The sequence below is a fragment of the Lethenteron reissneri genome, chromosome 49 (assembly GCF_015708825.2).
Source record: "Lethenteron reissneri isolate LAM-NWPU_2019-01 chromosome 49, ASM1570882v1, whole genome shotgun sequence".
Classification (NCBI taxonomy): Eukaryota; Metazoa; Chordata; class Hyperoartia; order Petromyzontiformes; family Petromyzontidae; genus Lethenteron; species Lethenteron reissneri.
In genome coordinates, this window is record NC_083827.1 from 3,515,246 (window position 1) to 3,529,974 (window position 14,729).

At 48.8% G+C, this 14,729-nt stretch overlaps 1 protein-coding gene across 1 annotated transcript in view; it reads left to right on the plus strand.

The window, feature by feature from the left end:
- Positions 1-944: 944 nt before the first annotated feature.
- LOC133354834 (dual specificity protein phosphatase 8-like) overlaps positions 945-14,729 on the plus strand; it is a 73,056-nt gene continuing 59,271 nt past the window's right edge. The window contains exons 1-2 of the mRNA XM_061571985.1: positions 945-1,472; positions 8,073-8,132. Coding sequence (XP_061427969.1) covers positions 8,105-8,132 — 28 coding nt within the window. The 5' untranslated portion in view covers positions 945-1,472; positions 8,073-8,104. The remainder of the gene's footprint in view (positions 1,473-8,072; positions 8,133-14,729) is intronic.

A 14,729-nucleotide genomic window follows, 5' to 3' on the forward strand; every position in this document is an offset into this window, starting at 1 on the left:
GACACGAGTAATATGAAAGTCATAAAAAAAAAAGCAGGACTCTCGTGAAAACGAATATTAGACTCAGTGAGGCTTTCCTGGATAAATGAAAGACACGAGTAATATGAAAGTCATAAAAAAAAACCAACGATTAGAACGGCTAAATACATGTTTGATGCTTTTAGACGTTTATTTGTGTGTTGTCTAGCCGCTGATGCGTATCCAATTGAGAGTGTATATGTGTATTTGCTGAGTGCGTGTACATATGTGAGAATGAATGCGTGTATGTGTGTGTGTGTGGGACGCGGTAGTCTAGTAGTTAGCATGCTGCGCTACCCGAGATCGATTCCCACTCACAGCCACCAACACCGGTGACGATTATCTGAACTGGGTCTCCCCTAGGTCGACTCAGACTTAAATGTGTACCTGGTGCTGTGTGTATACATCGCCACGAGGGAGACAAAGGCGGCCAGGCGTGGATGTGCCGTGCCGGTCATCATAGGAGCTCGTGAACAGCACTTGCCCAAACAGTCTGTGCAATGCTAGACGGGGGGACCTTTGCGTGCGGAAGAGCGTGCATGCGCGTGCGAGAGTAGATGTGTACGCGAGCGTGCATGCGCGTGCGACTGTGCACGCGTTCGTGTCAATTTGAGTGCGTGCGAGTACGTGCAAGGGCGTTCCTCTACGTGCGTGTGCGCGTGTGTGCGCGTGTGTGCGTGCGTGTGTGCGTGAGGATGGGCAAAAACCCAGCGGTTGCCATAGCTACAGGAGCTGGCAGCGAATGTGGGGGGGGAGGGGGACGAGAGGATGGAAGGGAGAGATTTACAGAAAAGCCACATTGAGAGAGAGAGAGACGCGCAGCCACAGAGACGCTGCTCACAGGGAGCAGGGGAGGCAGAGAGAGAGAGAGAGAGCTCGCCAGAGAGACGGGAGGAAGGGAGGGAGGGAGGGGAGAATCACTCGAGACGAGACAGAGGACATCGGAGGAGCCAGAGGGTAAACTGCAGGCAGGGAAGAGATCGCGAGGAGACGCGGGTGGGGCGAGCGAGCGAGCGAGCTGGAGGGCGGGCGGGCGCGGTTCTGTGAGCGAGGCCGATCGAAAGCAGCATGAACCTCGAATGCCCATGGACATGCGCACAGGTCGGTCCTGGCGTTGACTTCAGTTCCGCCGGCTTTGTGCGAACGCACGGCACGAGCGAGCGTGTGCACGAGTGAGTGAACGCGAGGGAGAAGACGAAGGGAGAAGAGGAGGAAGGAGGAAGGAGGAGGAGGTGGAGTACACGAAGAATATATTTTTAAGGGAAATTCGATTCGTGCAGTTTTGCTCGTTTTTTTTTGTCATTCCTCGGGAAGAATCCGCGATGCCGCGCGCGTCAAAGGAGGGCAGAGGGTTCGAGGTGTCGTCTGGCGCGGCTCCCCTGCCCGTGCGCTCGTGAAGAGGAGCCTCCCCGCCGGAGTTTGGGGGACCTGACGCCGGGCATCTCACGCGACAGGTAACACGCCCGACACAAAGACACAGATCCCCCGTGAAGCCATTAACAGAGTGTTGGGGCAAGTGCAGTAACGATGCTGGCAGGCACGGCACGCGACGGGGTGGGTGGTCAGCTCCACGCCCGGCCGCCTTTGTCTCCCCAGTGGCGATGTTCTTACGCAACGCAAAAGGTACTCATTTGAGGCTGAGTCGACCTAGAGGAGGACCAGGACCGGTTCAGATAATCGTCAGTGGTGTTGGCCGTGAGCCGGAATCGAACTCGGGTCGCCAGGTTTGCAGCGCAGCGCGCTAACCGCTTCGCCACCGCTCCCACACACACGCAAGGACACACGCACTGACACACGCACTGACACACGCACTGACACACGCACTGACACATGCACTCACGCATACACGCACTCACGAATGCACAAGCAAGCACACGTTTTCACACATACACATGCAAACATGTGCACACACACACGTACATGTACTCAGGCCATGAACATATATGCACTCACAAGGTCACATAAATGCAATGGACAAACGTACACACTCACTCAGGCTGTTGGGGCAAGGGCTGTTAGCGAGCACTTGTGATGGTCAGCACGCCACGCGTACATACACACACACACAAACATGCAGACACATACAATAACGTGTACGCACACGGACGGGTACGCACAAATACGTGCATACGTACACATGCCCCTGCAGATGCACACATACATACGTACACACGTACACACACACACGCGTGTACACAGATGAACACAGCGGACAGCAAGCATGTACTCATGGATACTTGTTTGAACGATAAACTCACGCGCACACACGACCGCACGTACATACACACGCGAACTCACGCATATACTTGCACGTACACAAATGCACTCGTACATTCACACGGACTAAGACAAAGATCCCCCGTATAGCCTTCGACAACAGACTGTTGGGGCAAGTGCTGTTAGTGAGCACCTATGAAGGCCGGCACTGTGCAAACATGGGTGGGTGGTCAGCACCACGCCCGGCCGCCTTTGTATCTCCAGGTGCTTATGTTTACACCAGGTACTCATTTAAGGCTAAGGCAACCTAGGGGAGGCGAAAGTCCGGTTCCAATATTCGCCACTGTTATTGGTCATGAACGCAGTGGACTGATTCCAAAGAACACAGGATGACTAACCACTATCCTACCGCTCACCACATACTCACACACACAAACATATATACAACAACAACAACACCTCTACATATTAATTAATAACACTGCCTTAAAATTAAAAAAATAAATAGAAATAGGCTACGTTTCGGGAAATGACCCCTTTCATCCGTGGCCTGACATGCGAGTTTATTTATTTGAAGGCCACGGTGTTATTGACGAATGCCAAGACTGTCAACAGAGCAGCAGCAGCAGCATTACCAAATAGTGCGTTCACTCACACGTATACAAAGACAAAGAACCCCCGTATATAGCCTCAACAGACTGTTGGGGCAAGTGCTGTTAGCGTTCAGCGATGAAGGCCGGCACGGCACAAGAAGGGCGTGTGGGTGGCCACCACCGTTCCCAACCGTGCTTATCTCCTCAATGCTGCACCGATGTTTAAAACCCGTACAGAGTACTCATTTAAGGCTGAGTCGACCTAGGGGAGGCCCGGTACCGGTTCAGATATTTGTCACCGACGTTGGCCAAGCGCAGTGCGCTAACCAGTACGCCACCGCTCCCCCCGCCCCACTGCAGAAAGACAAAGATCCCCCGTGTAGCCTTAACATGCGGTTGGAGCAAGTGCTGTTAGCGAGCACCTATAAAGGCCGGCAACACGCCCGGTCGCCTTTGTCTTCCGATTGGCGATGTTTTTGTACCCCACCAGGTTCTCAATTGAGGCTGAGTCGACCTAGGGGAGGCCCAGCACCCGTCTAAATAATCGACACACGTGTACAGAGACACACACACGTGAACACGCGGACCCTGCAAGTGTGTTAACGCTGAAGCGTAGAGACATTGCGATTACGCGGCGCGAATGACCGTGCGTGTGTTTGATACGAGCAGCTGTTGCAGTGTGTAAGCATCAGCGCTGGGGAGACAAAGGCGGTCGGGCGTGGTGCTAGCCACCCACCCCCCTCGTGTACCGTCCCGGCTCTTTCAAAGCTGCTCCGCTAACAGCACTTGCCCCAACAGTCCGTTGAGGCTACACGGGTGGATCTTTGTCTTTGTTGTGCACATGCGTGCTCACTCACGGCAGACACACCGCTCCCCCAATGGCACACGAACGAGACAATCACTATCACAGCCGCGCCGAGCCATCCATTCACGGGCGCTGGTAATGACTGCACACGCGGGCGCGCGCATGCACGCGCGCTCTTGGGAGATAAAAGCTGATAGGCCATTGTAAGTCGTATTAGCTAGTATCAATGCAGAATTGGCATTGACTTTGTGTGTGCTGTTGTGTTGCGTACACGTGCATTCATGGTACGCGCGTGTATACCGTTGATGTCTGGTGTGGTTTTGTGCATTTATAGTCATATAAATGGAATTAAGATGATGATTATTAAGTTGATGTTAATGATGATGATTATTATAATATTAATTATGATAGCAATGATGGTGCCATAACGATGATGAGTATTATTCATGTGATCACGAATTCATAATTACGACGAAGATGACATCATGAAGACAACAATGACGATCAGGATTACGATGATGGCGGTGACGCAAACGACGATGATCGTGAACAATTTAATGCTGGTAACGAGACAGCGATGGTGATGAATGCGAGGATGCTCGTGGTGATGCCAATGACGATACATGCGACGATACAAATGATGGCAACGATGAAGGCAGCGACGATTTATAGCGACGATGACGACGACGTTGATGCAACGGCACCGATTTGCTGATAAGAGATCCCCTTCAATCCAATGAACCATCATCTCAGTTTCAACCACGGGAGAGAAAAAAATACCACGAAGCAAATTGGGCTCCTCTTTATATCCATTCCCATTGTTAAAAGCGGCACAAATATGCTCGACTGTGGCGTTTCACAGTAAATGGAGCCACTGCGCTCTTAATAATTCAAGACTCTAAATGCATTCATTTTTTCCTGACACGGGGGAGATTGATTTGGGATTGTGGTGGTGGTGGTGGTGTGTGGCGGTGGTCGACTGCCTTTTGTAATTGGATTATCGAACACGGGGTTGGTGGCTGTGTTTTATTTCACGATGTATTGATGGACAGGGGGAAATAGAAGTAAGCGGTGGTGTTGGGTCTAGGGATGGAAACGGCGCCCTCACTGCAGAAGGGAAGGACGGGGCGATGAAATCGGCTCGCGTTGCATGCGCCAGGCGGAGCATTTGCATGGCAGGATCGTGAGAAATGATGGCAAAGGGCTTTCGGGTAGACGCTCATCCAGCAGTGGATTAATAATGGCTGATGAAATTACCCAAGCACGCATGAGTACGTGGCCTTGAATAAATGTCGTCTCGTTGTTACGTATCGACAGCTGTGCGATCCACTTCCCACACCCCCCCCCCCCCCATCGGACTTGCCATTTGAAACTTTCACGGAAAATCTTGCATCATTGTCAGCGTTGCCATCTATTATTCTCGTTCTGTAAGAGCAGAGATCGGTGTTTGGAATGAGCAATGCGAACTACCTTGCGATGCACGTGTGTATGCAGCACGATCATAAATGCTGGCGAGCCACGGTTACGGTGTTCACGTATAGTAGTAGTGGCATTATTGTGTCCATGTGCATTGGCGGAACGGTGGTGCAGCGGTAAGCGCGCGGCGCTATAAACAGGCAAATACCTCAGTTCGATTCCCAACCAGGAATGATGACAGTGAGCCTAATCCTAACCCAACCTTCACCAACCAGCTAAAGGCCAGCGTGGTGAAGTATGGTCAAACAATCCCTTGATCCGGCTGTGAATTGGCGAATGGGAGCTGTACATTACAAGACAAGACTCCCCCGTGTAGCCTTTAAGAGGATGTTGAAGTGCGGTTAGCAAGCACATACAAAGGTCACGCGGGGCTAACGGCCGCCTTTGTCTCCCCAGTACTGATGTTTACACACTGCACGAGGTACACATTTGAGGCTGAGTCGACCTAGGGGAGGACCAGCACCGATTACAATATTATTCTGTTAATGGCAGTGGGCGGGGATTGAACTGAGGTCGTCAGGTTTGTAGCACAGTGCGCTCAACACTGCACTACCACTCCCCACTACACAATACCATACATATTACATACAGCGCACACGTGTGCAGTATGAGTATGTGTATTGTGTCGACAAGGATGTGAGTGTGTGTGTCTTGGTGCGCTACGGACCCGGCAACCCGAGTTCGATTCCCGCTCGCGGCCACCAACAGCAGTGACGACTATCTGAACCGGTCCCGGGCCTCCCCTAGGTTGACTCAGCCTCAAATGATTACCTGGTGCGGTGTGTAAGTCGCCACTAGGGAGACAAAGGCGGCCGGGCGTGTTGCTGACCACCCAACCCCTCGTGTGCCGTACCGACCTTCATAGTTGCTCGCTAACAGCACTTGCCCCCAAGTCTGTTAAGGCTATACGGGAGATCTTTGTTTGTTTTGTTTGTGTACACTGCATCACGACACCGGGGGGAGCGCTCGTGTAGTGGTTTAGCGCACTGTCGCCACGGACCCAGCCACCCGAATTCGTCTTCTGGTGCGTTGTGCAAACATCGCCATGAGGGAGACAAAGGCGGCCGGGCGTGGTTCTGGCCGTACCACCCCCTCGTGTGCCGTAGGGACTTGCTCCCAACATCCTTAGACATCACGACTCTTGTCTTTCTAGCGGTGCCCAGCGAACACTCTGCCAAGTTATATACTTTCTATAAAAACTCTACGCATATCTCTAATTGTTTTCATTATGAAGGGCACATTACTTTAGTGCATAATAATAGCGTTAATAATTGCTTACCTGACAGGAGAAAATGAAATGATTAGCTCAGATTTGAGGTGAGTGCTCACATCATCGTCAAACAAGACTGCCGTAATCGCATTCTTATCATCATCGCATTAAAATATAATCATCTTCGGTAGCAGTAGCTGTGAACTATCCCAAGGCCGTAATTATAATATATATATTGGGGGGGGGACACCCCCCCCCCCAATATTCAAATATGCAAAAAATGTCCGCCCCCCCAAATATATTGCTATAAAATAATTTCTGTGTATATGAGTGTGGTTATGGTTGTACTTTATTAATCCCTAATCTCTGCCATTACATACAATGAAACAAGAAAAGGTGAAAAGGAAAAAACAGAGCAATGTAATACAATACACTATTAGACATTATTGTAAAAAATAAATATAAAGTCCATCCTATGTGTTAGTGAATTTTTTATATTTTATGCAGGAAATTCGTTTTCAAATTTAGATTTTTTTTCTGGGGGGGGGGACCCCAAACCCCTGGAAGATTTGATCCCCCCCAATGTTGACTCCATGGCTACGGCCTTGATCTCTCCACTGCTGGATGAATGCTTCAGAACGTCGTCTGTTTGTCGGGATTCCACCGTCCGTCTCACTCCTGCGGGCTGACTCACCGATTCATTCCACTCACCGATTCATTCCACTCACCGATTCATTCCGCCTCCACGTGTTGCTCCCGTCGGGGGAAGTCTCCCTCGTGTGGCTCACATTCCGTCACCGGCCTCGTCCCTCCTCTACGATAGTCGCTGCCCAAACCCACGTCTCTTAAAATAACACGGGAGGGTATTTAATTGAAATTTGATTGCAGATATGAGGGCGTACAAACGGTAAATTGAACCTTCTCGGATCGGCCGATGACAGTTATTATAACAATCAGTGGTAATGGCCTATCGATTAAAACACGTCTGCGTTATATAATTATTATCATCACCATAATTTAAAACGTATCATCGTCTCAGACTAAAAAAATACCCTCGTAATATCGCTATAATATTGTGCACTTAAATAAAATGCATCATCCTCAACAACACATCGTCATCATCATCATAGCTCAAATCACACCTCCACAATTTCATTATCATCTAGGTCTAAACCACATCTCTCCAATATCACCATCATAATCATGATCCGAAACACGCAGACGCATCGTCAATTATTTTAAACACATCATCATCATCTTAAAACACCACCATTTCAAAGCACAAAGCCACATTTTCATTATCACCACGAAACCCACATTTACAGCACACATCCACACCGCTACTGCCCATTGAACAGCACACGCTGAACAGAGCAGGGACAAAGATCCCCCCGATAGCCTTCAGGCTATACGGGGGAGGGGAAGGGGGCCCTGCACAGAGGCCGATCTTTGGTCACCGCTGGCACCAGCCATCGGAAAGTCCACTCAGCCCCATTATCCTCCTGTGCCACGTCAGTCCCCTGAGTCGCTCGCATAGGCGAGTGGAGGGGGGGGGTGTGTTTGGCGGTGTACGATGTTTCGGAGCAAACTGAGTGACCGTCGATCAGCCGCGAGTCGGCAGAGTGAGCAGTGGCCGTGAGCGCGCGCGTGGCGCCGTGTCCCAGACCCGTTGTTTGCTGGTTCTGTCCTCTCGCTCCTAATCCCCATGATGTGTTTCTATCTCTCCCTCTCTCCCTCTCTCTCTCACCGTCAGCGAGGCCCTATGGGTTAAGCCATCGGAGGCGTATGGAGATTTCGGCTTGTTCATTCGCAGGTAAGGCTCGTCGCGGTTGGGCTGTGTGTGTGTCTGTCTGTGTGTGTCTGTGTGTCTGTCTGTGTGTGTGTCTCTGTATGTGTCTGTCTGTGTGTCTGTCTATGTGTGTCTGTGTGTGTGTGTCTGTCTGTGTGTGTGTGTGTGTCTGTGTGTGTCTGTGTGTCTGTCTGTGTGTGTCTGTCGGGCGTGGTGCTGGCCACCCACCCCCTCGTGTACCGTTGTGGCCTTCATAGGTGCTCGCTAACAGCACTTGCCCCTACAGTCTATTAAGGCTATACGGGGATCTTTGTCTTTATCTTGTGTCTGTCTGTGTGTTGTGGGGAGCGGTAGTGTAGCGGTTAGCGCGCTGCACTACGAACTTGGCGACCCGGGTTCGATTCCCGCTCACGGCAAACACCAGTGACGATTATCTGAACTGGTCCTGGGCCGCCCCTAGGTTGACTCAGCCTCAAATGAGTACCTGATGCGGTGTGTAAACATCGCCGCTAGGAAGACAAAGGCGGTCGGGCGTGGTGCTGGCCACCCACCCCCTCGTGTGCCATTCCGGCCTTCATAGGTGCTCGCTAACAGCACTTGCCCCTACAGTCTGTTAAGGCTATATGGGGGATCTTTGTCTGGGTGTGTCTCTGTGTGCGTGTGTGAATGGGGAGCGGTGGTGTAGCGGTCAGCGCGCCGCGCTACCAACACAGCCGCCCGAATTCGATTCCCGCTCACGGCCAACACCGGTGACGATAATCTGAACTGGTCCTGGGCCGCCCCTAGGTCGACTCAGTCTCAAATGAGTACCTGGTGCGGTGTGTAAACATCGCCACTAAAAAGACAAAGGCGGCCGGGCGTGATGTTGGCCACCCACCCCCTCGTCTGCTGTGCTGGCCTTCATTAGATGCTTGCTAGCAGCACTTGCTCCAACAGTCTGTTAAGGCTATACGGGGGATCTTTGTCTTTGTTTGTTGATATTGATGATAATGGTAACAGTGTCGGTGGAAGCACAGCGGTCACAGGGGGACACGTCATACTCGCTGACACCACTCACATCCTCAACGGCGCGCACAGACATACACACACACAGACAGACATACACACAGACATACAGACATACACACAGACACACACACAGACATACACACATACACACAGACACCTTGCTTTAGCACTCCCCTTGCGTTCCGCACGCACAGCAGACTGTGACTTACAGTGAGTGCCGCGCACAAAGACAAAGCTCCCCCGTATAACCTTCAACAGGCCGTTGGAGCAAGTGCTGTTGGCTAGCACCAGCGAAGGCCGGCACGGCACACTACTACGACTCAAGTGCAGCATTATTGCCACACACTGGCAATTGTATATTACTGAGTCATATATTATTATAGTACCATATATGTGTTTTTTTATAATGATGATTATATGACAATGTTATATTGCAACACTTAATATGCATTATTGTTAAATCTAGTTTAGATTTGTAAAGCAAATATATTCAGTGGTAGTCTAAATGCCATAATCGAGGTTTTTTTCGGGGTTTGTGTGCGAGTTCGTCTGAATTACTTGATGGTATTCTCGTGTTGCCCTCGTCAAATCGACAATGTGCCTTCTTGCGTCTCGATGTCTGACCTGTCGGCTACTACTGCTCGTGACGTCCACGATAACAGCTGTAACCATGATCGTCACAATCCGCGTTAGTGTCACCACAATATGTGACGACGGCTGCTGGTACCACACCACTGCTGCCACCACCACCACAATCACTCGCGCAATGCTCGCGTTTGTCGTGACTACCAATAGCCTCGTAAACATGGAACGTTGGGCCAACATCTTCTTGGTTCTTTCGGTAAAGTCACGTAGAAGGGAAATAATAAAATAATAAGCAAATTATTAAAATATTATTTTATTATTTCCCTTCTACGTGACTTTACCGAAAGAACCAAGAAGATGAATCCCTGCAGTCACGAAAGCTGTAAATCAAAAACCACAACAACCACAAGACAACTTAGATTAAAGCCATCAGTCTAACTCCGTACTAATAAAATACAATTCTCACGACGTTTCGGCCACAACGCAAGCAGCCGTCCTCAGGTGAAGAACAGATCTGTCGGAAAGACAGCGTCTGAATGTTGGGCCAACAGTTTCAACCAAATGCCAACGTCGGCCGAACGTTGCATGCTTCCTTGGAGCATACCACCAGTGTCATCCCTGCCATGATCACTACGACGATTACCACCATCAGCGCACCACCGCCATCACGAACACGATCACCTCCATTCTGGATTTGAAGTTTTCGCGACTGCAAGGGATCCATACTCTTTGGTTCTTTCGGTAAAGTCAACGTAGGCATAAAATATAAAATAAATTAAATCACGACGTTTCGGGCGCAACCCCAGCATCCGTCATCAGGTGGGACAAACTACAGCAGCAATAAATAATTGTTTCTTGAAACGTCGTGATTTAATTTATTTTATATTTCATGCCTACGTGGACTTTACCGAAAGAACCAAAGAGTACGATCACCTTCAACAACGTTGTCAGATAAATACCATGCGTGTTGTTCATCATGAGTACCCTGTAAGAGGCTTCGGGCACATTTTATCGACAAATATCTTTACACTGCATGGGAGTCAAACTTCTTGGTTCACTGATGATGATGGAGGGGTCGTGCATTTGTAAGGGTTTGTCATGAGAAGTTTTGAGAAGTCACGTGTCTTTGTTTTGACGGGTTGAGATCCCAAGAGAACCCAACAGGGGGATTCTCATTTTGCAACACTGACTAGAGGGTCACCAAAATGATAAAAGCAAAGCAATGAAAGTCAGGCATCCGTGCAGTGACCGAGGAAGCAAATATAATGAAAGCAATGTGGAACATTAGACTGGCCATAATATCCTGTGAAAAACATAAATCGGCCTCTGGGCCATACTGTTTGGTGGCTCACACTAATAAAGTATGTTTTCAGATGTTGCTACTTATACCCAATACCCAGAGACGCGACTATACGCGTGCCAAAATGTCACAATTCTATGAGCCCGTCCAGAACATCATTAATATCTACACCACTCCCTGCATCGGCAGTGTTCTATATGTACGCGATCCCATCTTGATGGCCACTGTAGCTATGGCAATATTAGCAATGACATATTGCTCCTGCTGCTGCCGGCTATTTAAAGATTTTGAGGGCCGACTGCAGACGGTACTGCAGAAGGTACAATAAATACCCAATCATCCAGCGTGTCCCCGATCTTTTCAAAAGTTAAACACAAATTGGGCCTGCATGCTGTTCTTGGATGGGCCAAAATGTATCGCGTAACAGGTGCTGTAGGCTGCCTTGCAGCCGCACACACACAGTGTGTGTGCAGGAGAGTGCAGTGCAGCGAACTCCACTGTTGCAGTGGACTATGATGCTCCCATGCCTTTGCTCGCTGCGTTCACCAACACGCAGTGACCAGCGTGTTGGTGCAGTTTGGTCAAACAAAGCCTACCACCTGCCTGGCATGGAGGAGGCCTTCGTCCAGTAGGTACTTTTACACGAGGCTGAACGTTACACACATTTATATAGATGTGATATATAAGAAAATAATTAACCCGTAAAAACAAAGTTTTTCACTATAAATCCTTTATATGCGTGGCGGCTAGAGTCCTCTCGTCCTCTGGCTTGAGATGGCTGCCACCTATGGGTCAGATGATTGCCTGCCACCATTAAGCAATTGGTAATTAAATATATATATTTTTTCCTAAAAAGTGTAAAGTTATGGAAAAAAAATTCACGAAAATACATTGTCACGCACAACGAGTCTGTGTGCAAAATGTCAGCTCGATTGGATAACAGGAAGTGGGTTAAAAAACGACCGAAAGATTTGCACGGTTGTAAGCGCGCAAGCAAGTGAACTTAATATAAAGGATTTAAAAATATATTTGGTTGTGTAAAAACATATACCACGTGACGAACAGTGAGCAGTTGCCGTGGGAGGATATATTCCTTTGTTCACATTTTTTTAGAGGTTGATGTGATTTTAAAATTAAAAACTAATAATACTTATTAATGATCGTCTACAACCCCTTGTCAATGCAATGTTGTATGAAGGCCTCTCCCATGCATTTCAATCCCTTGCGCATACTTCACTACGCTGGCCATAGTGGGTTGGTGAAAGGAGTGACGCCCACGACTGGTTAAATTATTACTCGCCTCTGATGCTAGCCGAGGCCCGGAATTGAACTTATCATTTACAGTTTTACAGCAAGGCTCGCTAACCACTGCACCACCGCTCCAACACCTCACAAACCACTGTGCGTATTCATTTATAAGAGTAACGTGTTCCGGTGTAGATTCATACTTTGGGTTTTGTAGTCTGCCGACGATGAATATAATGATCGCATTTAAAAATGAATTCTCTCATATATTGCTTTAATTCTGCAGAAGAGAAATTTTCATCTTTATTTCAAAGTACAGAGGTGGACTGCGTTCAGATATGTGGCCTGGAACTAAACTTAGGTCATCCGGATCGTCGGGCAGGGCACTAACCAGTGCTACCAATTCCCCACTTAATATTCTAATTTGCATGTTGATGATTTCGATTTAAAGCTTTCGTGACTGCAGGGATTCATCTTCTTGGTTCTTTCGGTAAAGTCACGTAGAATGGAAATATGAGACACTGTCTTTCTGACAGACCTGTTCTTCACCTGAGGACGGCTGCTTGCGTTGTGGCCGAAACGTCGTGAGAATATTTAATGTTTTATTTTTATTATTTTATTATTTCCATTCTACGTGACTTTACCGAAAAAACCAAGAAGATGTTCATGATTGTTTACCCAGCGGAGTCTCAATATTCTTCCTAAGGAGGGTCCTGCCAAGTTTTCCCTGTTCGCAGCCAGTGATGATGATGGTGATGCTGCATTGTGTAATCCCAACGGAGTAAATTCTCGCTGATTTTTCAGCATCGGGATGTGTTGTCGAACAACATTTGCATGGGGGGTGGGGAGTGTGGGGAGTGTGGGGGGATTATCGTAGTTATGGAAGGAAAACGGAGAACCCAGAGACATTCCATGTCGAACAGGCATGGGCTGAGAACACACAAACTCCACACACACACAATGCACCCAAGTCGAGAATCGAACTCGGACCCTTCTCTCCGTTCAGGCACGCGTGTCATCACCGCATGTCGTCTCCCTGCCACGTGGTTTGAGGCGGATGGGAACGAGGGAGGTGTTTGGGACCTCGTGCGCGTTACCAATCCATTACGCTGCGCCCTTCCGATAAGTCGCTTAAATCAAATTTAAACAGACGTTACCGATAATCTTACTGCAACGTACACTTACCCCCCCCAAAGAAACGTTTATTTCTCACGGTTGTAAATACGTCGCAAATAAAGAGGCAACACTAAAACGCGGTTCCTCTTCGCAATTAAAATTCGTTTTTTCTTCGTATTCTTCTTCCCCGCCGACAGGAGCATGTGATTAACTCACGTGACCAACTCACGATCGTTTGTTTGTTTAACACGTGATCAACTCACGTGATCAACTCACAATCGTTTGTTTGTTTGTTTGACACGTGATCAACTCACGATCGTTTGTTTAACACGCAGCAGGAGGCTTTCGCGACGAATATTATCCATAATGCAGGTTATTTTTGGCTTAGATCGCGCAACTAGTGAGGTTTGTCACGTAAATAGAACACGCAAAGTCGTTGCGAGGACAGCACACCGGTTGTGTGTTGGAGAGTAAACCCATAACAACAATAACAACCTCCATTATGGCTTATTATCGTTCACCGTCACTAATTGACGTATTTGGGCAGCGTGCACACGCGTGCGGGCGCGACTGTTGTGTGTGCGACTGGCTGTCACATTAATGCGCTCAGAGCGATTGAACGTGCCGAGCTGAACCCATGCGGACATAAATAAATATATATTTCAAGACACAAATCGCCCAGAGGCGGCCGACGATGAAAACTCCCCCCCCCGCCCCCCACAAATAACACAAGACGACACGATCAATACAGCCGCACGGAGTCGTCATCGGCGTCTTCGTAATCCCGGTACAAAAAGATTTGAGCGGTACAATTGTTGTTGTATTCCCGCTCCAATAAATGAGATGCGCGTTTCGTGTAAGTCGAGTCCGATGAATGTCACGAATGAATCTTCCAAGGGAAAGGAGGCAGAGTTAAGAGGTTGTATATTTAGTGCGTGGGTCACTAATGTATCTGAGAAGGTCAGGGAGGTCGACTTAGATGGTTTGGGATTGTGGTCAGAAGAGACAAAGAGGAGGCAATTAGAAGGGCTGTGGAGATTAGAGACCCACAGACTCACACAGTGACCCATAGACGCACGTGGAGACCCACAGACTCACACAGTGATCCATAGACTCACGTGGAGACTCATAGACTCACACAGTGACCCACAGACTCATGTAGAGACCCATAGACTCGCACAGTAATCCACTCACACAGTGACCCAGAGACTCACGGACTCACACAGTGATCCAGAGACTCACGTGGTGACCCATAGACTCACACAGTGATCCATAGACTCAAGTAGAGACCCATATTCACATCGAGACCCAGAGACCCACACAGAGACCCACAGACTCATGTAGAGACCCATAGACTCGCACAGTAA